At 48.4% G+C, this 26,983-nt stretch overlaps 1 protein-coding gene and 1 long non-coding RNA gene across 2 annotated transcripts in view; one reads left to right on the plus strand and one right to left on the minus strand.

Moving 5' to 3' along the window:
* Positions 1-26,983, plus strand: part of GABA-B-R2 (gamma-aminobutyric acid type B receptor subunit 2) — a 363,959-nt gene that overhangs the window by 226,037 nt on the left and 110,939 nt on the right. The window contains exon 2 of the mRNA XM_075672639.1: positions 10,837-10,974. Within this exon, the coding sequence (XP_075528754.1) occupies positions 10,837-10,974 (138 nt within the window). The remainder of the gene's footprint in view (positions 1-10,836; positions 10,975-26,983) is intronic.
* LOC142560488 (uncharacterized) overlaps positions 1-26,983 on the minus strand; it is a 263,361-nt gene that overhangs the window by 171,137 nt on the left and 65,241 nt on the right. The window lies entirely within an intron of this gene.

The raw sequence follows: 26,983 nt of genomic DNA on the forward strand, positions 1-26,983 counted from the left end.
ACAAAACACGTGCCGTGGCAGTAACCGTTAAACCGCTCACCCACTAAGCGCTGGCCCGCCCCTCCGCCCTCCGCGAGGCTCTATTCAGGTCAGCGCCGGTATCGAACGACGGCCGCGTTAGGGGCCGGGTAACACGGGACCCATGCAGTCCACGCCCCTGCATTGACCGGCTTTGGTAATGCGTTCAGGAAACGATGCGGGCTAACTAGGCCAGAACGAGAAGAGAAAAAGAAAAATGTGACGACTGTCGCAACAGGGAGGGATCGCCGGTCGAACAGTTGATCCGTCGCGATCACTACGCGCTCGCCAGACGAGCTACCGCCAGGGTTAATCCCGTCTTAAACGACTAAGACTCGTCGTTGCGTTAACCTAAAAGTTGGAGCATTGGTATGCTAGTTGTGGTTGTTGTCTTTTCTTTAATTTGTGACGTAGCAAACAGGGCAAGGGACGCAGCATAAATGTCACACAAAACTCGTGCATGTCGACACGCCTTGCCTTTCTCGTCGCGTGATTTGCAAATCCTCTCGCAGAGCTTACCAGAAATCAACTAGGACATCTTCACGCTCGAGTGGTTGCTTTCCCGTTCCCGATAAATGAACACTCAAAGCGGTTAGGCCCAAGAACTTGATGCGAACTTAGTGGCTGTGATGTTGCACCGCTGAGAACCAAGTTGCTGGTTCGATCCCCGCCGCGCCACTCGCTTTCCTATGGAGGCGGAATGCAGAAACGCTGGCGCACCACGCATTAAGAGAACGTTAAAGAACCCAAGGTAGTCAAAATAGGTCCGGCGGCTTCCACTACGCCACACCTTGACCATGACGCATGACGCATGACCCAATGTGCAGTTATTGGGACGTCAAACCTCGCAGCTTAGATCTTAAATTGATGTGTCATTCGAAAAACCAAAACCAAGAACTTACCTAGAGACACCTGCATGCATGCGAAAGAGAGTTACAAAGTTGCTAAACTGTCTGTTGTAACCACGGCACTGGTGGGTCGGACCTAAAGTGCAAGCTCCGCGCAGGGTAGACGCAGTGTATTAACCAGTCGACTTGTCTTTCTTAATGTTGCCTTTACACAGTTTTACTCCTTTCTTTCTTCGCAGTGTCAATAACACGTAAAGAAACAGTATGGCTTCGAGTCCGGCGCCTGAATACCCGCTAAGTTCTCCAATGTGCTCTGCCCCTTCGCTTGCAGCGTGCGCTAACTGCTGTTACTGAATATCCGAGAACGAAGACTAGACAAGCGAAAGAGTTACTGGGCGTTCCGAGACACGGACACCAAAGACCAAATAAGCATGCAGTTAGTCATTAGTGACGAGTTCGAAAAGTCGCCTTTGTAGCCTTTGCGTTAAGCCAGGGCTGTGCCCATTTATTCAATGAATATGCTATGCCATACGGCAACCTCTGCACAGACACACAACCAAAAAAGAAAAAAAAGAAAGGAACCAAAAGTCGGGCCGTTCATTGGAGCGTGCTTTGAGAGCGCTGTGAGCTTGGCTTCCCAGACTGAGTTCCCCATTCTGGCATGACAAATAGTGATTACATGTCTACCTTCATGTCGCTCTTTCTTGGTTTTGTTTCTGGCTCCTCTTCAGACTGAACATGGCTCCGTAATTTTCCTGCGTTCTGTTCTTTTCGTGCAACCGTTCCAGCTTTACTTTTTGCAGTTTTCTTCCCCATGTTTTTCTGTTTTTTTTTTTCGTTATTTTACCAATACCTGTTTGTAAGTGCGACGCTGCATGCGAAAGGCGATACCCACCAGCACCCACCGCCTTCGTGACACAAGAAGAAAAAAATCCACTACCACGGAACTACGACCTAACTTAACATATAAACTGCATGCGTTTCCAAGTAAGTTAAGCCATAAAACTGCCGGGAATTCAAAATGAGCCCCATATACCCTCTCTAGGATAATACGCCCGTAAAAAGGAAAAGAAAAAGAAAAAGAAAGCTCAGAAAGGGAAACGATAGACGAGGTGCGGTCGCATCATGTTAGTTCTGTTGCTTCGCTTTTATTAATCTTTCTACGTTTCCTTCCTGTCTGAGTAGATATGCGGTCCACTCTGGGAACATCCGGTGATGACGGTGACCGAGCTCGTGTCCATCCGGGCGAACGCGCATGACGCTGGCATCTGGCCGTTGGTGCGCCGTCTCTTTTCTCTGTCATTTTCGCGTATCTCCTTACTTTTTGTCTTTTCACGATGCGCCATTTCCCGTCGGTCTCCCCAGTCGCACGCCCCAAGCGACCATCCCATAAAAATGAAAATGAGCTCCCTCTTCCCGAAGGCTTGTCCAAGAGGGAAAAGGCCTTATACCGCAGCCATCACCTAGCCAGGTACTCCTGAATGCGGCCTTTCGAACGACAGCTTATATGTATACCATGTGACAGTGACCCCCCCTCCCCCCACTTCTCCCGCCCTACCACGGCTTTATCTTCGTCTTTCTCGTCCCTGCTGTTCGCGTCCTGTCCTCTTGCGCTGTTTCATTATTCGCCTGCCTTGCGCAGTTGCACAGTCTTTTTTCTCCAACAAGATCGCGAGCACCTGTGTGCGTGCGGGATTCAAACATGTGCAAGGCAATTAGCTGCAGCGTTGGAGCGTAAACGTCAGGAAACAAGATGAACCGTCAAGCGTGGACTCCCTCCCTATACACCTAGGAGCGTCCGCGTGCATCGATTTGGGAGATAGGCGACAGGGGTCGCGAGAAGATATTTTGCCCCGGCGGAGTGCTGCATGTCGACGTCGTGAAAATGGGGCAGGGCATAGGAAAGAAAGGCAGTGAATGGTCTGTTTGTTTTCTAAGCTCTCTCTCTTTCGGTGTGTTTCCCTCTTTCTTGTTCATTCTTAGCCACTCCACTCCAGCTCTTGCCAAATTTTCATTTTCGGCGTTCTCTTCGAGACCCTGATACGGCTTTCTTTTATAAAAGAGCATCCCTCTGTTCTTCGCAAAACGCCCTCCTCGACAGCAAACGGTCTCGAGCATTCACGCGGAGTGATGCGCGTTCAGCCCCGCGTCAACTACCCGTGCCTCCATTCGAGACGCTTACCCTTTCCCCCCCTACTCTTCCCGACCTCGCGTCACATGCCTACATCATTGTGGTTCGCACAAACAGACTACGTCCAGCAAGAGCTCTGGCAAGCATAGCACCGAACCGCCGGGAAGGGGGTTGGGAGGAGCGAGGGATAGCAAAACGGGCAGAGAGACACGCGGTCCATTTCCCAAAAAAAGAAAAGAGTATGGAATAGGGAGAAGAGGAAGGGTGCGGGAGTCCTTACAAGGACCCGGTCCCTCATCCATTATTCAGCACCGGCCGCAGATTGGGGATTCCTGCCGAGCGCGTGCGTGCGTGAGTATATAGGACGACACGGAGCGGAGAAAAGCGCGCATTCGCGAGGGCTCGCGCTAGCACCGATGCTCGGAGAGGGGGGGGGGGGGAAGGGGGGTAGTCCGCTAGCGCCGTGCCAGCGCGGGCCAGCGGTGTTTGTGTGCATCTGGCGGCGACGCGCGAATCGCGCGCCTCCTGATCTCGGCTGTATAGCTCGCCGCTGTCTCGAGAGGAAGGCCGCGAACGGTGGAAAAGTTCGGGGATGCAGCGATGGCGCCTGGGTTATACCGGGGTGGAATGAATCTGCAGGTTTGTACGTTCGTTCGTTGCGTGGGACGTCTCGCGGAAAAGACTCTGCGCGACATCTTCCCAGATGAAATGTCGGGGACGCTGAGGACCGAAGTGGAGCAGCCTGCCCGTTTCGCCGGAGAAGGAAATTTCTCGTTCACAGCGTCCCAGGGAATCTCGTGGCCGAGTGCCTTTGTGCATGTCGTTACTACTCTTCGGCACATTGTCTTTGTTTTTCTTTTTTTTTTTCTCCGCCGTCCCTGTCGTGTTCATTCGTGTTGAATGTGAAACACGTGTAAGTACGAAAAAGGAAAACAAGGCGGATCGTTTCACCGCCAGAAAACATGACATGGCGTGAAAACAACTGCAGACAACAACATTTGCTACCCGTCGCAGTAGCTGGATGGCTGTGGTAATCCGCTGCCGAGAATGCGCTCTGCGTTTAGATTTCAGGCTGTTGCGGTGGCGTTCCGCTAAAGGTAAGATGCCGAAACGAAAGCAATTGTAATTAATTTAGTGGCACAATAAACAACAGCGTGTGGTAAAAATTTTGGCGGAATGCCGAACTGGGGGGGGGGGGCGTCTCATAATAACACCCCCTCCCCCCTCCCTTTTTTCTCCATACAATCAGAAGTTAGATTCCTTTCAGGTGCGACGTAATTTTATCAATGAAAAATGTACTTTCATCACGTTTCCTGGATCTTTTTAATCTCAAAAACAGCACAGATGCAGAATTAGTTAGCAGTGAGTTTTGTGAAGTTCAACAGAGTTTGAACGCGAAAACTCACCGCAGGAACGCTACATATGAGAGCATCAACTATCTTATGTCTGGAATACCTCAAAAGAACCTAACCAGCCACTCGAAAGTATTTACATGACGTAAAGCACAGCGAAAAACAATGCAAAAAAATAATAATGAAGGCGCCACGTTACGATATATTGACAAGTGCATGTACCTAGCCTTCCCACACGCTTTATCAGAACACTTTGCATATAATAATCAAATTTGCAGCATAGGTCCAATCAGAAGCGTTTACGATATGTACGAATTTAATGAAATACCCCCGCTCGTGATACACCGCCTTGGTGCACGCAAGTGTGCACACACTGCCTCGAGGAGTTGTCGTCACGGTGTCATCCGGTTATATGCCGGCGCTCGGTCGAAGAAAGGCGATGATCTTGTCGCACAGCCTGATGCGCGAATGTTCGGTCGTCTAGCATCGTGCGTGTACACCTCCTCCATCCCCGTTATACAATGTCTTCCAATAAACGTAGCCACAGGGTTAGGCGCGCACACTGCCAACTTCGACATCCGCTGCTCTTCTGCTCTCGCTCGCCAACTTCCGTACACACCATCCGTGGTAGCGGCGCGGGGCGGCGTAACAGCGGCAGCTCCTCATTGATCGGCCAGGGATGGCAAACCGCGCCGTGGTCGCCGTTCGCCGCCGCGCTGCTGCGACCGTGTCGATTTCCCGGCCGCTTGCCCCCTCCCCACCTCCCCACCTCCCCATCTCACCTCCCCCACCTCCCCCCCCGCTCTCCGCCGATAGACCGGTCTTGCCGCTGTCCCTTTCGTTCTGAGGGCGTCGTCCCCGTGCCCTCGGCGTCGTCACCGCCGTATTCCTTCCGCCCTCCGCAAAGACATGGACCCGCGGCCCGATCGCCTAATGGGCTCGATCGTTTTCTGAGCTGCCCGACCAAGCCCTGGCGCGTATTCGAGGAGAGGACCGTCTTTCCCTCTTCTTTTTTTTTTCTTCTTCCCCACTCTCCCCTTCGTAGGGCATTCCATCGAGACTCGCACTTCTTTTGCAGCTTTATGTGGGTGTGGGAATGGCCATTCGGCCCTCTGTTTGAAAGCCGTCGTTGGCGGGAAAATCTTGGTGACGCAAAAATCGCCAGTATAAAGAGAGAGAGAGAGAGAGAGAAGAATATAGAAAGGAGAGAGAAAAGAGAGAGAAAAGGTGTAGATACGTGTACGGACAGTACTTGAGTTAAAGCCGCTCTCGCAAACCAGGCGTACTGAGAAAGCACAGAAGTGCCTTCACTGCCTTCTGAGCCGATGATCGGTGGAAAAAAAATAAATAAATAGGCTCGTAACGACGCAGGGCCCGTATTTATTTGTTAGGAATACTCTCATCTCGATTGCGTGTCACTATTTATCGGCCACGGCTCATGTCCGGCACATCCTGTCGACAACGCGCGCGCTGCGCCACTCTGCCCACTGGAGGATCGCGAAAAGGAAACGACATTGAAATAGAATCGTCATATTACCACCGCGCAGGATCCTCAAATTCGCAACAATATACTAGGGTAATGGCACAAAAGCAGGACGCAGGACAAGAAGCGACGAGGACAAGCACTGTTCTCGCCGGCCGCATGTCGCTATCGCCTGGTTTCTTGCGCTGTGTCCTGTTGTTGCGCCGTTACCCTAGTACGATGGAAAACTACCAGCTAGTACACTTCATCACGGTCCTAACTGCGACAAAACTATCCGCGTGCAGCTAGTCAGAAGGGAAGTGTTCTAAGATAACCAATTTCGCTCTTATGTATATCAGCTACAGTTACATAGTCCGCGCATATCGCAACTCGAGTGCCAAATTGAGTAGGCATTTAAGGCTTCGCTTTAAAAAAATAGCGGCCGCGTGCATGGTAGACATTGTCGACTCGTAGGCGGCAGTGGCTTGCAGCTATTCCGAGTATGCAATCAAGACATTTTGTCTGTAACAACTGGCAGGGCTGAGACGTGCACGATCATGAATAATTAGCTTGAGAAGAGGCCAGAAACCACCCAATGAGTGATCGGACCAAAAAGTGATAAATGTAGCATAAAAATTAAAAAATTACGGGGTTTTACATGCCAAAACCACTTCCTGATTGTGAGGCACGCCGTAGTGGAGGACTTCGGAAATTTTGGCCACCTGGCACTCTTTAACGTGCACCTAAATCTAAGCACATAAATGTAGCATAAGGAGAAAGAAACAAGGTCCGCTTGGCCTGGAGGGCAAGTGGATGTAGCTAATAACCGAGGTGCGATTGTGAGGAAGAAGTGAAGTTGGTAAGGTCACGCAGTGCGAACAGCAGGTCCCCGGCGGCCTATTTAGAGTTACAGAATGAGTGCCAAGGAAAGGGAAACGCACTCAAGGACGGTAGAAGACAACACAGTGCGATGAGATGAGAAAATTTTCTGCTGCGATATGATGGATCGACATGACGCTAGACAGTGGCAATTGGCGGGTTTTTTAATACACCGAGGTCGCCGGAAGATGATGATGATCCCTAGTGACACCCTCTTTGGAACCGGCGGGCGGGAGGGGGCGGGGGCGAGATAAATAATCACCTACCTTGCGTCATAGGCGATTACTTTTTACTATAGCTATTGCAGTATAGCACCACCACCACTCCTACCCTCTCCGAGTTAGCCAACCTCTACCTTATCTTCTTAGATTAGCAACGCCTGTAACGACTCCAAATCCATCTCCTGCCTGTTTTTCAACCAATAATCTAGACGCCTCTTGCTTATCATGACCGCTGGCCGTTGAGCGACCCCACAAGCTTTGAAAGCCGGCGCTTCCGGAATGGGAACGTTCACTGCGGTTCTGGCTGGCAGAACACCTTGGCATCCCGTTACGATGTGCTCAGCCGTCTCCTGATTGTTTTTCGGCAGCCGCCAGCGAACTGTGCCTGCTCTTGACTGCAACCCTCACTTTGAGCTCTGCGCGGGTGCCACCTTATAAACCCGACGCGGACTCATTACTGGCAGCGGCATTAAAACAATGAATAGGCTAGTTCTGTAGAAAAAGTGTATCGTGCTTCACTATACTGCTATTTCCCACCCAGTTTCTCCGCAATAAAGCAACTTGCTCAACGTGGTCAAGGCACTCGTTTCTGTGGCGCCACTATTTGCATGCCATCTCTCGGCAACTCTGGAAGTCTTACGTGGCATATTGAAGCCTTCCAAAGAGTGTCTGCTGCAAACGAAGTCATTAGCATGATATTCACGCTGTGCGATCTTCGTTTCTTACGAAAAACAGCTCAATCTTGCAATGTCGAGCGTTTTAAGGCAAATGGATTAACAGAGCAAGAAAGAAAGACAAAAAAAAAACCTAATTGAAAGAAGTGTATTCAGGCGGGAACTGCTTCTCGAGTTGAATTGGGAAACACAGTGGGAGGTCCGCGGGCCGCATGAGATTACTGGCTATAGCGTTCGCTAAAAACAAGAGCAACAAATGAAAAGCTATCACGCGACTATGTTGCTTTGTTGCGCATCGTCGTCTTTCCAGCGGCGCAAAACGGTTTAATTGCAAATTTGCATACCGCCTCTTTCTAAACGGACCGCGCCGCGGGGAGAAGATGCGGAATCTTTTCTTTGCCTGCGTCAGCGACATCCAGGAACGCTTAGAGCGTACACAGTATCAAAACAAAACGCGAGTCAAATCCCCTCCCGCTTCCGCCCCCTCGACAAAAGAGGAAGGAAGCGAGTCTGATGTACTCCGTGTGGGGCCTTGCACTTACTCGAACTGCGTAACTATGTATTGCGACTCGGCACTTTTCTGTAGCTGACAAAACACAAACACAGGATACAAACAGCGAAGAAAACGTATCATCAAAGGACGAACGGAAGCCGTTTAATCTTTACATTGCCGGCGCCATATTAGGGACAGGCTCGAAGTGCCATAAAAGCTGCACGGCGATCCACTCTGTTAGGAATTGTCGGAACCTGGGAGCCTAATGGCCGCATTTAAAGCTGGTTTTTGTTATAAAAAATGCTAAATGCGGGGGGGGGGGGGGGGAGGGGGCTGAGGTGCAATGATGTTTACGCCAGAAGTCCAGCCATTCCGCGCGACCACTTCGAAGTTCTTATCCTGTTTTCTGGAACAGCTCCATAAGCTTGGAAACAAAAGCTCTCCGCTCGAATGAATGACGCTGGGTTAGTTCGTTGTTACGTTTTAAAGCGTCGTAGCCTGCATACATCGCTTGCGAGGCTCGCAAGCAGTGTTCTGTAATGCAAAGCTCAGCGTCAATTTTTGTTCGCGCGCTCGTAGGAACATGGACATAATGGCACAGAGCAAGTCTTATATTGCGTGCTTTTCTTTTTGCCTTTTTTCACGTTCGTAGTTCCTTCGTCTTTGTGTGGATTGCAGAATGTAGTTTCTTTCTGCTTCACTACCAGTGTGAGTTTATCTTTATGTTTAGTTTCGAATGTGTTATGTTCTTGTGAGTTATAAAAAATACTACGCAGATTCTGTTACAATATTTATTTCTGCTCCCTGAGAATGGCTGCTTTAATTGTGCAGCTTTGAACGCCGTTTCTTTTCATCGTGCTAGAAATACCCATTCGCTGTTGCAAATTTTTTGCTAAACCTTTCTCTTTTGCTTTTTTTATTGTTATCAAATGTATTTAAAAAGAGGTTGGCGCCTGCGTGTGGCGGTGGCTACACCACGTCTCTTACATGACAATTATCGTCGGAAAGTTGTCAAAAATCAGAAAACTGGACTAATAAACAAACAAACCAACGTTCACCGACTAAGTCTCAGTACGGCAATATAAGTTTTCCCGCTACAGAAGAGCTCGCATAGCATGAATACTCAAAAAACCAAAGTGTTCACATGCAACACATGAGTTCACACAGCATAAATGTTCAGAAAACCAAGATATTCACACGGAAGATGTTGGGCACTTGAGTGGCGCACTCTAAATACAGCAAACACAAATGCTACATAAACACGGAAACACATTGAACGTCTAATTAAGGTCGCCTGTTCATAATAACAAGACGAGCCATAACTGTTGTACGATTTCGTATATTTACGATATCTTCTTATACATATATATATATATATATATATATATATATATATATATATATATATATATATATATATATATATATATATATATATATATATATATATATATATATTCCGTGCTGTCTCTTTTCTTCTTGCAAATAAGTGTTCCGTGTTTGTAAGCAAATTACTTGAACGCTCTTGGAAATCGCTTCACCTCATGTCGCCATCAGATTAATTCTGCAATGTGCAGTTGTGGTGAGGCCGACAAAATATTCCTTTTCTGTATTTTTTCCATGTTTTAAGAATAAGTAATCCCTTTAATCGAAATACTGTGGGAATTTACAAGCTATTCTTTGTCATCTGTACGTGATCATCATCATGTGGGGTTCATATGGGGTTCTTCACCATCATCGCTTGTGGGGCTGGCTCTCGAGTGTGATCCGTGCTGTGGGCGTGGTCGCTTCACCGCATCTCTGACGCGGAATAACCGTCGTGACAACTGCTGCGTCACAATATGAATAGAAAATGATGATGTTTGTTGCGCACAAAGAGCTCGGGCGCGTCGGGCGTGGAAGGTCTACGTGAGACCTGCTATTTGACTCTCAAGTGGAAACACTATAGCGTCGCGAAACTTTAGGAGCCGGAAAAAGGAGCTCTGTTAGGGAGCTATCCACAACAGCAGCTAGCATTCGCTGGAGTCGTGAAAAGCGTAGGTAGTAAAAGCATAATAGCATTCACACATTAGCACATCAACACACGCGCGTTCGTGGGCACGTACAAGAACATACACATGTATATATAGCAAATTAGGCCAGTATATTCTGCACGGCAAGGCCCCGGCGCTTGCAGTTACGTGCGTAGGCTACTGAATACTGACGAAAGAAAAATACGAGGAGTCACCGCTTTGCTCGGCTGAAACTTCCTTGCGCTTTGTGCGCAGGTTGTTGATTCGAATATCACAATCGGAGTGTTTTCTTTCCGTCTCCGTTCAATTTGTTTCCCTTTCATCGAGATGGTTAAATAACAAAAAAAAACATGAGATTATCGTGTCCAATGTAATTCAAGAACTGTATTTACACTATTAGTCTTTCCTTCAATTCTGTGGCTACCAGATTCCTTGTTAAGTAGAGAGAGAGAGAGAAGTTTAATGATACGAAATGCTGAAAGGTCGGCCTGAGGTATATTCCTCTAGCCAGCTACTCGGCATTGGGGGAAGGGGAAGAGGGAAAGAAAGAGGGAAGAGGTGCATGATGGGTGACGACGACGATAGAAGGAAGATGTAAACAAGGCTCATTAGCAGGCACCCGAGTGCCTGGTCAGAGGCGCGGTCGTGCAGTGGAACGCGAATAAGCGTACTGTACGCGTTGTAGCACGTTAAGTGGTGCGCACTGAATGACCTGACAACTCCTTATTTTTTTTCTGTCGTTGCAGTGCGACCCAGCGGTGGGCATGAAGGCCCTGTTCGACATGATCGACAAGCGGCCAAAGAAACTGGTGCTGTTCGGCGCAGCATGCAACGCCGTCACCGACCCCATCGCCAAGGCGTCCCAGTTCTTCCAGCTCGTTCAGGTGAGTTGCGTGCATCTGCCCCGAAAGAAGGGTTTCCAGCTTCCGTTTCTCATTCAAAGGAGGGCGTGGATGTATATGCACTTGAACGCTGAAGAAAAAAAAAATATGAAGCCAAGTTCGTGCGCTGCGCTGATCTTGATTACCAGCAGGTCGGTCCTATCGTTGGCGATAAAAATTTACTGTACCGACCGAGACCGGTGAGGCAAAAAAGAAAGGAATGCAAGAACAAAAAAGTGGGTGGAAACGCCACCCTCCGACTCCCGGGCGTGCTCGCTTTGACGTCGTGCGTTTTGGCTACGTCTGCTAACGGCTAACAGACAATACCACCAAGCAAGCCAATATAAAATTATTATCAGTATTATCAACATTAAAGGTAATGTGCATAAAGAATGATTTCACTAAGTAGGCAGACAGAAAGCACAGAACGTTCTGGGAATTTTTCCTACACGAAATGGACCAAACGCAGGAAATACTGAGAAACTTGCGACGCCAACATCGGCAAAGGTTCGGCCGAGAAAATTAAGAGAAGTTTCACATTAGTTTTAGTCTTAATGATACGACCATCCTCTACCAAACAATTTCAAGCGGAGTTAAGAAAGAAATAGTTTCTCAGCCCTAAGTCATTTGATGCTTCTTTTGTAGTTTCGTTTTACCATTAGTTGATAAGAATGAAACAAAATAAATGCGCGAGACATCGGTGTCAGAATCAACATTCTGAGAGAACATAATGGCAGTTCTGGTTTAACAGGAGATTAAAAGACAGTGTCATGATTAAACAGGACATATGCGTGAGCATTTCACCTCCGTCATCGCTTTTGAGAACATTTGCTGGCAGAACTTGGTTACAAACGCGTCTACGCTGAATAGAATTCTCATCCCTACAACGGACTTGAAGAAACAGCAACGGGATGCGTGCCAGCGAGCAAGGAAAGAGACAGAAAGGGAAGAATAGGAGGAACGTGAAAGACCTTGGTGAACCTCTGGATGCATATGCAACTTTGGATAAGAGGTGACAAGCTCCGCCATTTTCTTGATTACTCGCTGGATGGCAGTGACCGTGTTCCATTGTGTTTCAGCAGCGAAATCGCGTTTCACGCGAATACTCGTAAAAACTCAAATGAACGACGTACAAGCCGAAGAATAAGCACTGCTGTGAAAATCCTTGCGCACTTTTTTCGTAAGGGACAATTGCTAGGTCCTTTCGTTCATCAATGCAGCGGACGGTGGCACATAAAAGGCACTTTCTTTCAGGTAAAAATTACCCAGAGTCTTAAAGAGCGCGAAAGGTGAAGGTGCAAAGAACCGATCTGTTCTTTACATTTTGCTGAACTGTGCCGGCCACCACGACGGATAAATGAGGGGGCGCCATTGGAACAGTCCAGTGGAGGGCTCATTTCATTTAACCTTAGCAAAAAACTTAACTTTCCGTCAGGGATGACGAAAATATAGACACGTGGGTGATGTCTTCCCTGTCCCGTTCATAGACTCTGTTCCTTCGCAAAAGTATGCACCAAGCGGCCCAAGTGAGTTAACATGAGTAAGTAAGTGAGTGAGTTTCATTATTGACGTAAATTTTGTCACATCTTTCGACAAGAAGCAGATGGCGCGCCTTTGACTACCTGGGGTTCCTTAACATGCACCTGGTAAACAGTCGTTTCTTTTTTTTTTTTTCAATTTTTGACTTTCAGTGGAATGCGGCCGCCGAGGCCAGGATAATATACCCGTAGTTTCAGCTAACTTTAGCCAGAGTTTAAAGATATACCGATGCACTCTAAGACGACGCCACCAAATGCATGTTGCTCACATGTGTAAGTACTGTATCACGCTACTTTTTGTACTTTGCTTAATTAGATAGTTAATCAAGATTAATTAACCAACTTCAGGAGCAACGAAGTTAGGGAAAAATTTACAATTGGCAAGTTGTAGAGCGCTTTGCAAGACGTCCGATCAGACAGTTTCTAACTGCCTGGCTATTAGGTATGAGTGTTTTTCAGCTTACTGCGGCTGCCCGCGAAATACAAAAAAAAAAATACCACGTAATATACCTGCTTGCGCGCCGTGTTCTTTTTTTTTTTTTTTTGTGGGCATCCGCAGTAAGCTGGAAAACACTCATACTTAATAGATAGAAAGAGAGAAACCTTATTTGGACGTTTTGCAAACCGCTCTGCAACTTTCAAAGTGGAATTTTCTGCCCAACTTCGTTGTTTCAGAAGTTGGCTAATTGATCTTGAATAATTACCTAATCAGGCAAAATATAAAAGATAGCGTCATACATTACATAGAAAAGCATGCAACATGCATTTGGTCACGTCGTCTTAGAGTCTATCGGCATATTTTAAAACTTTGCCTAAAGTTAGCTGAAACACGCTGCATAACTGTATTTACTATATAAGCAATATGAGAGTTCATAAACTCTTCCAACCTTAAATAACATTTCATATATACATCAACTTGCAATACCTCGGTCACCTGCGCCCCTTGTGCGCCCTTCACCCTTCACAACAGGCACTGATTGCGTAAATATTAAACTTCTCCGACCAAATTCGACGCAGTTTGCAATTGAAACGCGCAAGTTGGCCGGGGATCAATAAGGGTCTGCAATGGATTCCTTTAAGTGCTTGCCCAACGTTAAGTCAACCTCAACCAATGTTCCATGCACTTTCATAATATTCGCTGCGATTATAAAACTGAATTATCAAGGCATAAACAGCCTACGTAATATAACCATGTCTTCCCCACACGTGACCAGGCTTGCCTTTTAGGATGTTCATAGGCAAGTTCAATAAGCGACAGACGAGCAACACACGTCCCGCAAAAATTGCTTTTCTTTCTCTCTTTTTTTTCTTTTTTTGCTGACGTGAGACGATATGTTTCTTTGCAATTGGCAAGAGCCTTACATGAACGTCTGAACTTCCCTGGATGTTCGGACGCTCAGAGACTTATTCAAACCACCAACTTCAACTGACATACGTCACCATAGATAAAAACACAGATGCGATGCTTTGATGTGCAACTTCGTATTCGCACAGATAACCGTTCAGAGTATGGGCTAAATAATCGCCGGTGTGAACCGCCTGGGAACCATTGCAAAATCGCATAGCTGTTGGTTTTTCATTACCTTCCTCTAAGTAAAAACCTGATGTTCTGACGTCCGGAACATCCTAAAACTTTCGAATCTATTCCGAATTGTGCCACGACAGTGCAGGACTTTATTTGGACATCTTTTGTTTAATATAGTTACTGCGATCGAACGAATGTATACGTCGATTGACATTGACTCTTGTGTGCGGTGGTGAAGCATAATTCGAGCCGCAACTGAGTGCCTTCGGTTGTTTAGACGTATTCTGCCAGAAAACCGGAGGTTGATGTTTTGAAACATTTCTCGCTCAGTTACAAAATGCAATTTTTCAGCGAAATCAGTCACCGAATCCACACAACTTTTCGTAGGTAAATGATATTTGCCGCTGAATTGGCCGCCTTTGCTAGTAATATGTCCAGCATGAGGATTGGCTGGAATTTGCGCTTAAAAGTGGTATTCTAGAGCCTTCTGTGAACATCGGCGCCTTTTCTTTTGTTATCGGCAAATTGGGCGGCCGGCCATGTTTGGCGCTCAATCTCTTGCTCAGCACGAGGTCTTTTACCTAGGAGTAATCTTCAGAGCAGGCATGCATTTAATGCTATGCCATAAATATATAAATTAAAATTAAAGAAGAAAAAGAAGGACAAGCGAACAGAAATCTTCTGTCCACGCGTATCTTCCACCACAGCCATGGAGCTATTGTGCTCCAGATTTCTTGTGGGAGGCTATCCTGCACAAACACGATTGTTTCTCAGGAGATTTTCGGCTTGTTAATATGCAAACCTGAAGCACAACAGCTTGGACTCCCTGTCTCCTAAAATTTATCTAGTCTACCAATAACAATTGTCTCGCGAGCTATCACCCCCCTTAAGCTCGAACTATGCAAGTATCCTAATGGCGCTGAAACGCTCCGTGAAATCCTTCCCCTCGCGATTCCTCAAGGCAGCCGCCGCTCCCTAACCAAACTGTACAAGGCGACTACGCATATACAGTGACACTGACAAGAACTTTATTAGAGTGTCCTGAGGAACGTGATTGAAGGGAACCGGAGGCTCCTCAATCAAGTTGGTGGCTCCGCCCACGACGTGACAGGGAGGTGGTGACTGTACGCGACGTTGCGGGCCCTCTGGACGGCCTGTAGTTGGTTCGTGAAATCCGAGCTCTTCAGCTAGGCGTCCCACTTGAACTTGTATTGAAGGTCGGAGCCCGCGTTGTACGGGCACAGCCAGAGCATGTGTTCGAAGGAGCGGCATGTGTGACCGCATTTGAAGCACGACTGCGAGAAGTTGGGGTCTACTCAACTAAGCGCTCTGGGGGTGAGGTACGATCTCGTTTGTAAAATCCTGAAAGTAACGGACTGAGCCATGTTCAGTTTCGGGCTGGGGGAAGAGACTTTCTTCCTGCTGTGTCTGTAATGCGACGTAATTGTAATTTCGTGAAAGGTGGTAAGATGATCTTTGAAGGGACAATCATGTGGGAGAGCCGGACCGTTAGCTCGGGGGCGGTTCGTGAATTCGCGCGCCAGGCAGTTGGCCCGCTCGTTAGGGTTGAAACCCGCTTGGTTAGCCACATCGTTCACAGGGGCCGGGAACCACGCTATGGTATGACCTCCAGTTTCTTCTCCCGTAGTAATATGAAAGGATCTGTTGACGATGCCGGCTGCGTGTTTAGAAACTAGAGCGGACGAGAAAGCCCTGACCGCCGTGCGCGAGTCGGAGAAAATGGTCGCCGGGCCTTTTGAGGCTTGAAGAGCCAAGGCTATCGCGGTTTCCTCCGCCTCGTTCACGAGTTTAGTGTAGATTGACACAGCGCTGGTAAGTGTTCCGCGCGCGTCAACGACCGAGATTGCAAACCTGTCCTCGCTGCCATATTTGGCGGCGTCGACGAAGAATGCATCTGCCCCGTAAGGATCGATTCGTCGAAGAATGGTTCTAGCCCGCAGACAAATTAATTGAAGCACAGTTTATTGCACAGATCTCCGGGCTTTCGTCAACTAAGCCAGGAATTAAGATTCTTGATGAAGCTGGTATACTCCCTATACAGGCACCGCTCGACAGACACCCCCTGTCTAAATTAGCCCAGGAAGGTACGGAGTTTGAGCCCGTACCGAGGAACATGCACCCAATAAATAACGCATATACAGTACTTTTTTGGGGGGGCAATGCGCCTTTAGGCGTAATGACTACGTGGTTAAGGACGCACAAACAGATTTTTTTCCGGCAGGTAGTCCAATAAGGAACGGCAGTATATGATCGTTTAGCAAACGCTCTGTGTCGGCAGGACACCTAGTCCTCGCTACTCTTCTCACACCCTAACTTTGCGAACAGTGCGCAAGCGCGGGCGGTGATCGCGAACGCTACGGCACGCGCCCTCGCGTACATAACGCAGCGCCGCAAACAAAGTACCCCGGGAAGAGAATCGATGACGTCACCGTGGCGCTCGCGCTTCGTGTCCCCGGGCAAACTGTCGTCGGCGCGGGCCGCTGCCTCGCACCACCGCCGCGCCCGCCTCTCTTCGCGCCATCTGCGTCCGCGACCAAGCCATGCATCGACAATCCACTCAGTGCCCTCCTGCCACCGCACAACGCGGCCCGTGTCATCCCGGTGCCCTCCACTCAACACCTCCCAACATCCCAGCATCCCCCCGAAACCGCACAACAACACAGCTTTCCTTTATTATTATTGTTGTTTTTCGGAGAAGGTGGAAGGAGGAGACAACCCCTTTCCACCCAGATGCGTCGAGGCGCCAAGCCGAGTTTGCCGCATGGTTGGTCACGCTTCGTCCCGTCCTCGCCGGCACGGCCAGGTAATCACGCTGAATGGTGGAGTGGCGATGGTGGCGGCGGCGGCTAAAATTTTTTTCTCACTCTCACTCTCTCTCTCTCTGGGTTGCCGCCCCGCCTTTGCGCCACCCCTTCCACCTCCGGTCCTCCTGAACGCCAAGTCACGTACCTTCTCCCTGGCTTATTCGTTGTCACTTCCTTTAGCGAGTTCCTCACTCTCTTTCTCTCTCTCTCTCTCCAACACAATGTGCCTCACGAAGCATGAACTTTATTTTTTTGACTCCCGTGTGCCTTCAAGTTTCACTTCTGCCTTCACGTTTTTTTTTCCCGCTGCCCGTTCCTTCTCGTCACGCTTGTTCGCTGCCTTCTCACCCGTGTCTTCACCTCCTGCACCGCCACGATCTTTCGCACTTCTCTTGCTGTTCTCACTCTCGTCCTCGCGCGGCATCTCGCCTCTTCTGCCTCGCTGACCTTGTTTCATTTCTGATGTCGCTGCTGAACGCATTTCCCAACCTCTGCCACACCCTTTTACCCGTCTCTCCTTTTCTCTGCCTCGCTCGCTCGCAGACAAATATTGCTTGTTTTGCTTCCAACCAAGCGCGACCAAGTATGACGTGCGAAGCGGTCGCCCTGTGGTCGACGATGCGAAGCGGGGCTTTTGAAGGGTAGACGGGGATGGAGGGTGTTGGTGCTGTGTCGCGTCACATCACGTTGCGTAGTAGCCGTTAACTACCCCCCCCCTCCAAAAGAAAAAAGCCCTACGTGTCATTTCTGCTACACTGAGTTTGATACCTCAAAATATTAAGTTACGCGCGGGAAACTCTACACAAAGCACGTAGTAGCACTTTTCATAAGTTAAAGTACGTTTTCAGTCTTGGGTATATAGTTCACCAAAGTAGCTATAAATAATGTATTACTGCACTATTTATTTTACTCTGATAACATTTCATTGATTGTGTGTCTGCGTGTGTGTGTGAGAGAGAGAGAGAGAGAACATGTACTATTCATGGCCAGAAATAAAGGTTATCCAGTTGTTCTTGTTTTCCTTGATAAAGAATGGTGATCTGTCATCGTAGGTCTAACCTAGCATTGTCTGCTGTAATCGCGTCACGAGTCACACACAGTGGGGACGGGCAGCGTTTCAGGGAATATAACAAACTGGAATTAGCAACTGCAGTGTATCGAGCTGTTGGCGAGAGTTTTAGTTAGGAAGTACGCCAGCGCTGGAACAGGTTTTTTTATGCGAGTCTTAGGTATACACCTCACGTGACAGACCGGAAGACCAGGTTTCTATCGCTGAAATCACTTGCAGCCGGAGGCTCATCTCTAAACGTCAAAATGACAGGCGTCGCGGTACGGAGGAATACTTTGCACCATGAATGACAGGGTGAGGGTTAGCAGTTTCGTTAAACAAGATGGTTTTTACGAGTGCTTAACGCACACTACGCTCAATTTGTTCTTTCGCCAACATTTGCGCCTCTGTAAGCCTGCTCACAAACGTTTCCCGATCGCCAGAACGCCGATAACCATCAGACAAAGCATGATCTCATCGTGGAGCCTGTACCTAAACGTTGCACCACGTATGAATCACATTGAAAAAATGCGCGGGAACTGATAGAGGCATATTACATTTAAATCAATGGTTAAGGTATGTGTTAGTCAAACATCTGTTTCGTTATATGATGCCAAAATGAAATTGTTAAGTTTGACGCGAACAAGATGACCTGTCGCTTGCTCTTTGCTGTGCCTTGACGTCGAAAGTCTGCGTTGTATAAAAGTTGTCCCGAATAACTTAAGCCAAAGTCCTTAAATATGAAAGGCACTTCGGACGCGAGTTGAACCGAATGTATAATGTTGGCACTGGCCTAGAGTTACTGAGGCTATTTTCTATTGTCCCCTTAACTAACGGAATAGTTATGTTTAATTATTCAACCTTTTAAGCATTGGCTGCAGACCCCAAGTGTGATACACAAAGTTGTAGAACACATTGAGAAACCTCTCAGTAAATTGTTTCCAACACGATATATCTCACGTGCCCGCCGTGGTTGCTCAGTGGCTATGTGTTGGGCTGCTGAGCACGAGGTCGCGGGATCGAATCCCGGCCACCGCGGCCGCATTTCGATGGGGGCGAAATGCGAAAACACCCGTGTGCTTAGATTTAGGTGCACGTTAAAGAACCCCAGGTGGTCAAAATTTCCGGAGTCCTCCACTACGGCGTGCCTCATAATCAGAAAGTGGTTTTGGCACGTAAAACCCCAAATATTAATTAATATATCTCACGTGGTCCTTTTTTCAACGTTCCAAAGAAAGCCCGCCAAATTTTTTAAAAAATGCCACATGACGGGGCGCTTGCGCACTGTTGTGCTGATCTCAAGCGTGTGCAATGGCTGAACAAAGTCGGCTGCAGCGAGATTGGCCCGCGACAGGGCGTTATGCCTGGTGTAGGTATCTGGGCATGCGGCTCTTATCGCATGACGGTGCAAATTCACGCACTAAAAACCAAAATCGCTATTACATATTGTCGCGTATTGTCATACGGTGTGGCAGCCTCGCAATGCTACGCGGGAAGGTCGCCAACACCACAATCTTGAGGGCAACGCATTGTCACGCAGTAGTGACGGCAAATTACACAGTAGCAATACATGGCTGTACTGTGAATGACGAAACTAACTTTTGTTGGGCGAACCCGTGTCCTCAAAAACAGGTTACACTCAAAGCACAAGGATAGCGCCGAACACAGTCGGCGATCGTCGAAATCTGATTTGCGGATCAAGCGCGTCGGCTTTTCCACATCAGTCATCGAAGGTTCCCGAGTAATCGCTGGTGCCCACATGTCCTGCACAAAGTTCTACACCATTCGCTTCATGCCTACATGCAGTCAGATTACACAAGGTTCGGTGAAGACGGACAGCGGATAGAACCATCGATAACATTCCCGAAACTTCCGATACACGCAGGCGCCTCCTGCGCTGAACGATAACATTTGTCAGAGGATGAAACGCGGTCACCCGATAATCAAGTACACGTGTCAGTATGTGGACGCAACACAACGTGAGGGGCAATGAAGCACTTCGAGTCACCTCTTCCCTAGAAATCGTACATAAGACTGAAGCTCGTGCATTGCTTCTTCATACAAGAAATATCACAATGCAATAAACAAAAAATACTTCATTACAAGTTGGAAGAACGTTCAGGTATAGGTACTAAAGTCCACTACCTGCAGGAGAACACCATTTTATTTTCTGTGACAGCGCTTCCACCGGGACAGCTAGTGATACTTATTAGATCTATTTTATTATTAGAACCACACGGCAACGGGAGGCAGCGCTGTCCAACTCAGGCTCGACGGACCAGCACAACCTGGTCAGCCGAGTGAGAAGGGCAGCCAAGGCCGCTGGACCCCTGGGGGGGTATTCTGTAGGAGTCCACCTTGTGGACTGTCCATTTTGGCCGCTGATGATTGGATGCAGCTGTACGAGAGAGGAGGAGACAAGTGGCCCTAGCCAATCAGCATTGGCCGAGATGGACAGTCCACTAGGTGGACTCTTACGGAATACACCCCTTGGACTGAGGAGACTACCCACTGGAGAGCTGCCTACACTCATATGCTCTTTTCTATGAAGTTTACTCTCTCTCTCTCTCTCTCTCTCTCTCTCTCGAAGTGACTCTAAAAGCAAAAGTGGTATTTGAAATTTCAGCGACACGCACGTGATTCGCGGCATTCTCTTACATTACGGCAACATTTGTTGCCGCAAGGATACGAAGAGATAAGGTGATGAGTATCATCTAATAACTGTCGAACGGCCACGAGAAAACTAAATCCTCGAAGCTCAGTTATTTCCCACTTTTACGCCACCCACGCTGTGGCTTAGTGACTAATCACGATGTAGAGCACTGCTAATCACGATATAGAGGGTTCGATTCTCGACATCGGCGGCCGCATTTCTGCGGGAGCGAAATGAAAAAAAGAAGAAGAAGAAAAAAAAGAACGCCCGTGTATCGTACATCCGGTGCCCATGACAGAAACCCAGGCGGCCAACAATTACCCAGAATCCCCCGCATACGGCGGCGCTCAGAAGGCCAGCTGGAAGGCACCGGACTGAGATGTTCGCCGAGCAAATCGGAGCTTCTCATACTCCCACCTACCAAATACAGCAGAGGCAAGACTAGACAACGCGAAAACGAAAAAATCAGAATCGTGACCAAATCCGGCAACGTAATCCCCGAGGTCGGCAAAATTAGGATCCTAGGCATGGTCATCGAAAAGCACGGGCGACGCGTCGGAACGCAATGAGAACCATAACGAGACGGCACACGCCGCGGCGCGAGCGCTAACCAACCGCGCCCCGGCGACAGACCGTCCGACGTGGTTCGGAACCAAGGACCGCATGACGGATTACAATGAAATCACGAAGGCCTACCGCTTGGCTCGCAGGACTCTTCCACCCCCGCACCCGAGACTGAGTCGAGCGGAGGCGGTAGTACTGAGACAGCTCCAGACCGGATCGCTACCGAGCCCGAAACTGTTGAATCGCATGTACCCCGAGACATATCCGACAGATATGTGCAGAGTCTGCCGGAGGGAGACCGCAGACTACACGCACATCTTGTGGGACTGCATTAAATATCCAGAAGACGCTAACTCAAGAACACTCCCACCGCGGCTCGAGGCAGCCGCGAAGAGCTACGACCGAGACGATCAGCTCTGGGCCGTCCAGCAGGTCCTCGAGGCGCTCGAAAGGCACGGACCCAGCGAGCCGGCAACGGCGAGCGGAGACCCGCGCCGAGTAACGGCACCTTCGAGGATGACGTAGGCCGTCGTCGGGGCGCGCGAGCGCCCAACTGCAGGCATAAATAAAGTTTCTCCAATCCAATCCAATCGATAACCACATCGTGGTTTTAGCACGCAAAACCCTGCGGAATTCACTAAGGTGACTGTTTGGGGCCCGTTGGTAGGACATGATTGCAGCTTTTTGCGCACAATGCGAAGACGTGTGTCTCAGTCTCCTCTCCGTCCTCGTCTTGTGCGCAAGAAAAGAAAGCAGCATTCATGCCTACAATTCAAACTACACTTTTCTTTTTTTTTTAATTCTGCGTCGTCGACAAACCTTGAAAGCTGCAGAAATTGTCTACAAATGGAACGCACTACGAAACAGACCCGCCTCGGCCGACGTTCACGTTCATCGCTCAAGACGAAAGAGGACCGGCGCTCCTCGGCGCAGCCCGACGTAATATACGGCGCGGTGCCGGTTGCATTTCGCGAAGCCGAGCGTCCTCTGATGCATCGCGCCTTCCTTGCTTTCTTTGCCGACGCCGCGGCACCAGTGCGGGAGACGTGTTTGGACGGTGAGACTGGCTGTCTATAACAAACGCTCGCCGCGTTCTTTTTTTTTTTTTTTTTTTGTGAGCCTCTCCTCGCGGAGCGTGTAGGCGCGCGTTCGCCAAAAGAAAACAAACAAACAAAAATTTTTCGTCGCGATCTTGGCTTGTCTTTTGTGTGTGCTCTTTTCGACCGACGCGGAGTGCCGTCTGAACATGCGGAACTCTCTGGCAATTCTGGTTCAGTTAAGGGGAGCGAATGCTTTCGCTTTTCTCTGTCGCCGCCGTTTGTCTGTCTTGCTCCCTCTTCAATTTCAGGTCTCATATATATATATATATATATATATATATATATATTCGTTCCACTCGTCGTATAGATTTACCTGCACAAAATCGCAGCAGACCGCTCACTTTTCCAATTCCTTCTTGTTTTTTTATGTTTATTTTTACAGTGAGATGAGTCACTATGCTCTCCATAAGATTTTCTGTATCGTTTTTTTTTTTCTTACTCCCTGTGCTACATTTTATTTTTTCATTTTACGCTTTGGTTCGCACTTTTCGATATCTTTCAGCTTGCATCTGCGCGAGTCTCGCGTAGCCTGGTCTATATCGCATTTCTTTAGAAGATAAAAAAAAGAAACTACAGGCATGGTTAGAGAGACATACTGACTTCTCCTTGATTCTTCTTTTTTCTTTAGTTTGTTATGTTTCCTCAACGGAAACGTTCCTGCTATCGCCAGGACGTTGCGAAGTGTACTCCACGCAGTACGGAGACATGTCTCGTCGTTATCTCTGCTACAAACCACGGTTTGGAGAATAACTGAACGACGCATTCGAATGCGTCGGTTATCTTAGTTTAGCGCCACGGCGGCGGTTTTCCGCACGCCAGGCTCGAGCGGTGCGGTTCTCTCACGTCGTCCGTGCTGGTCCTGCAAGTGTGCTTGCAAGTTTTCTCGAACGATATTTTTTTTTAGGCTCCCGTCAACACAGTCTTCTTTTGTTCTTGTCACTATATGATCGAGTGCATTTCGCGTGCTAGGTTTTTCATAGTGCGAGGCTTTCACATTTCGCCCACGTTCGTACACATCGCCTAACTCGGTTCCTGGGGTTCAAAAAAGAAAAAACAAAAAGAACGTTCGCGTGACGAGGCACTCCGCTTTAGGTTTTCGCATACTTCGACAGCTGCGATAGTTCTTTTCCCGATCACCTGGTCTCTTTTTCAAGTGAAGTAGGCAAGCACAATCGGTCTTTCTTTCAGGAACCAGGTGTCTCAAGCTAAGTTAAACCTTTCACGTTTCTATAGCAATGTCAGTTCAAAAAATTGCAGGAGAGTGAACGAGGATCTACTGCACGGCGAGATGTACTCTTGGAAAAAGCGCGTCGTATACCACGTGAGCATTTCATTAAAATTAAATGATATTCTCGGTGTTTCATGAGCCAGAACCACGGTTCGATCATGAAGCACACCGTAGCGAAGGGTTACGGATTAGTGTTGACCACCTGAGATTCCTTAACGTGCGCCCTGTGCACAGTACATCGGGCGTTCTTGCATTTCACTCCCATAGAAATGCGGCCGCCGTGGCCGGGATTTGATCCCGCGAAATCGTATTTAGGAGCGCATCGCCATACCCACTAAGCAGCCACGGCGGGTACTTTGCTTTACCTAAGCAGCCGCTCGTTTCGCAACCAGGACACCGAATGAGGTCGCGTGTGAGGCAGCACGCGGTTGCCGTTGTCATTTCCTAACCCCCGTATTCTCCAACGATCCTCGATTCGAAACCCCCCGCTCCGCCGACTTGACCGGGGGCGCCACCCACCGACTGACGAAGTCGTTACGCTTCTCAAGGATTGCCGTGGATGAGAACAAAGCGCAGCGACCAATTCGGTCGAGCAGGTTCACTGCCATCTACTTTCTCCAGTCGAGACGGGGCGCTGTGTGGAGCAACGTTCTAGAATACGGGGGCGAACACCAGGCGCAAGTATGTTCGGCATCCCATGAAGTTCCCCTTTGATCAGCAAACGTGCTCGCACTCGTACACATGGCGCCTAAGGAAGTACCGTCATTGTTATTATACTCGCTTACAGCTTTCTGTGGCAGCGGAGGTTAAGCTGCGGAGGTAAAACGTCCACAAGTAAGAGCGCTGCTGAATACAGTCCTCCATTCTGATCCGCGTTAGATTAAGCTCGGAAAGAGAAAACATAAACACCTTACTTACAACAGCGAAATAAGAGGCAAGTTATAAACCACCTAGCGTTAAATCTGGCTCGTTCTTTCCTGCTGTTCTCTTCCACGTTTGAGCAAATGCAAAGCCACCGCACGTGGCAGCTACGGTAATTCTGCGTGTGTTCCTGGACGCCAAAAGCGCCGCTAGATGCTGCCGCACCAATTCGCGCAGCGACACACGCTGTTGCTCCGCGTTCGTCCCTTTGCCTTCATTGCCATGAAAAGTTGTCCGCGAGGTGACGTCAAAGGGAGCAGCAGAGCGCGTGAAGCATCTTCGTCAAGATGGAGCCGCCAAGAAATGTTTTTTCTACGGGTGGTGAGTGCAGAAGAGGTGTCGTTGCTGTGGAGCACACGTGAGAACAAAATTCAGCAAGCCCCTCGAGCTCGAAGGACGGCGAATGACGTTGTGACGCAAGCGCATACGCAATGAGCTCGAGCATCGGCAAGTGAAGAGCACAATTGAAGCAGGCATGTACAGGACAGCTGAAGTAAACGAGTGAACCGCATCTGAGTGCTCCAAAGCTATATATATATATATATATATATATATATATATATATATATATGTATGATGTTTGTTAACACATAGGTTAACACGGCTACTCTATAAACTACAACGTGGGCGGCGACACTGCAATATGAAGCGACAGTACAAACCGTCTCCGCAGCACTACAAGCCGCGACAAGAGAAACACATGAAAAGCACCGCGTCCCCGCGTCGATGCCTGGGAATGAAAGCACCTGCCGGCCGCCGTACGGGTTCGATTGAGTGTGTCGTAACAAGCCCACGGTGTCTCCGCTTTCCGCATCACCGATACCTTCGCCGCGTTTGTTGACGCAAACCCTGTGGGTTTGCGCAAGTTCCCAGCACCACTGATAGACTGTTCGTTCTTCCTCTTTTACAGCCAAGCTGTTTTTTCGCGGCGCGTACTCACGGAAAACGGCATTAGCTTCAGCGATTTTTTAAAAAAAAATCCACCTCCTTTGCACCCTGTGAAAGCGGATGTACACCAAAGCTGTTGCCGACGTTAGGCAAGAACAACGGACGTTACACAATACCGCCACCCCGATTGACGTTAGACAAACATGACCACCACGAGCGACATACGTCACGCACACACGCTCAAGTGCAACATACATCGTCACTCTTCTGGGCCCTCCGCCAGGCGCAAGTGCCTTATTGAACTAATTGAATTTTTCGAAGTAAATTGCGTCAGAAGATTCGTAAAGTACTACTTGCGCACCAGCTATAGACAGGATAGCCTCGGCTTGTAATTCGAATATGCGAGAAAACATCATTCTGTTACGCAGAAACTCAAACACAAAGCCCCTTTTTTAGCTGTCGTTGGAGGTCTGTCTGAGCTGCCGCGGTCGCTAGGCGGCGGTATTGATTTGGGTGAGCACGAAACGAGCCCACGAAAAATCCTGACCAACTGGAGGCTTACAGCGTCGCTGTAAAAACCTTCAGCGATTGAAGCGAAAATTGCGCACATTCTTAGTTATCACGCATACAACATACAGCATAGCATTCGTTTCAATAAATAACATGCGGCGTAAAGTGGTTAGTTCAAAAATTACAAAGCAAGAGTTTGTTCATTGCTCAAATATTCACGTTGTGTTTTCTTTTTTTTTTTGGCAATTTATGTCTGCCTCTAAAAGTAACCCTCAAGAATTGGAATTGAGCTACATGTCACGGATGATTTTTAAAAATTCTCTTACCGATAAATTAACACACCCGGAAAGTCCATTTAGTGCAATTTACGGTGGTCTGCTCCAGACCCCCGTCAGTTGCACTTCGTTCCTCTAACAGGCAGAGCGTGCGTCGAGTGACCTCCTCAACAACACTATGCCGCAATGTGGTGAAACCGGTTCTTAAAACATGGATCCGGGACTTCGAAAAGGCGTGACGTAATGCTCACGCATTTGTTTTTACCATTTAATCGCCACGGAAGTGTTCTTGCCCGAGTAACCAATTATAGGAATTTCGGTATAGCCAGCTCGAACGGTGCCAACCTTTATTATTTCTCTACATCTAAACTAACAATAAATAGGAATTTGTTGTTGCTGCTGCTGCTGCTGCTGTTCCCATCCATAGTAGATCCCATGCGTGGGGCGTTACACCATGCTGCTGCATGGCACAAAGTTCAAGCAAAACCGGCGCGACAGCTTTTTTTCTTTCTTGCTTTTTTTTTCTTTTTTTTGCTTCCAACCGGCGCCGCCGCAGCACGTAAGCAGGGCGCGATTTGTTTACAATAGGCAGTGCGCCGGCGGCGTGTGACCTTTCGTGAACTTTATTAAGCTAAGCAGGGAGAAATGGGCAGCACGCATTTCCCAGAAACTCTGCGCCTTCCAAGAAAAGTGCACTAAACAAGAAGCATCTGTTTCTTCCTTTCTATAAACTTTCCGCCGAAAAGAGAGGGGACCTGGTGAAGCTGCACTATTCGTGAGCGTTTCTGAAAGTAAACCGTGTGGGCGTTGTCATACGAGGCATATTGATTTCGGCATGCTGTCTATGGGGTTTGCCTAGGATTTTTTTAGTGCGCTTTGTATTTCTGCCTCACTGAAAAATATCAAGACGTAAGCATGGGTATAGTCTGTTCAACCA

The sequence above is a fragment of the Dermacentor variabilis genome, chromosome 10, assembly GCF_050947875.1.
Source record: "Dermacentor variabilis isolate Ectoservices chromosome 10, ASM5094787v1, whole genome shotgun sequence".
In the NCBI taxonomy this organism is placed as follows: Eukaryota; Metazoa; Arthropoda; class Arachnida; order Ixodida; family Ixodidae; genus Dermacentor; species Dermacentor variabilis.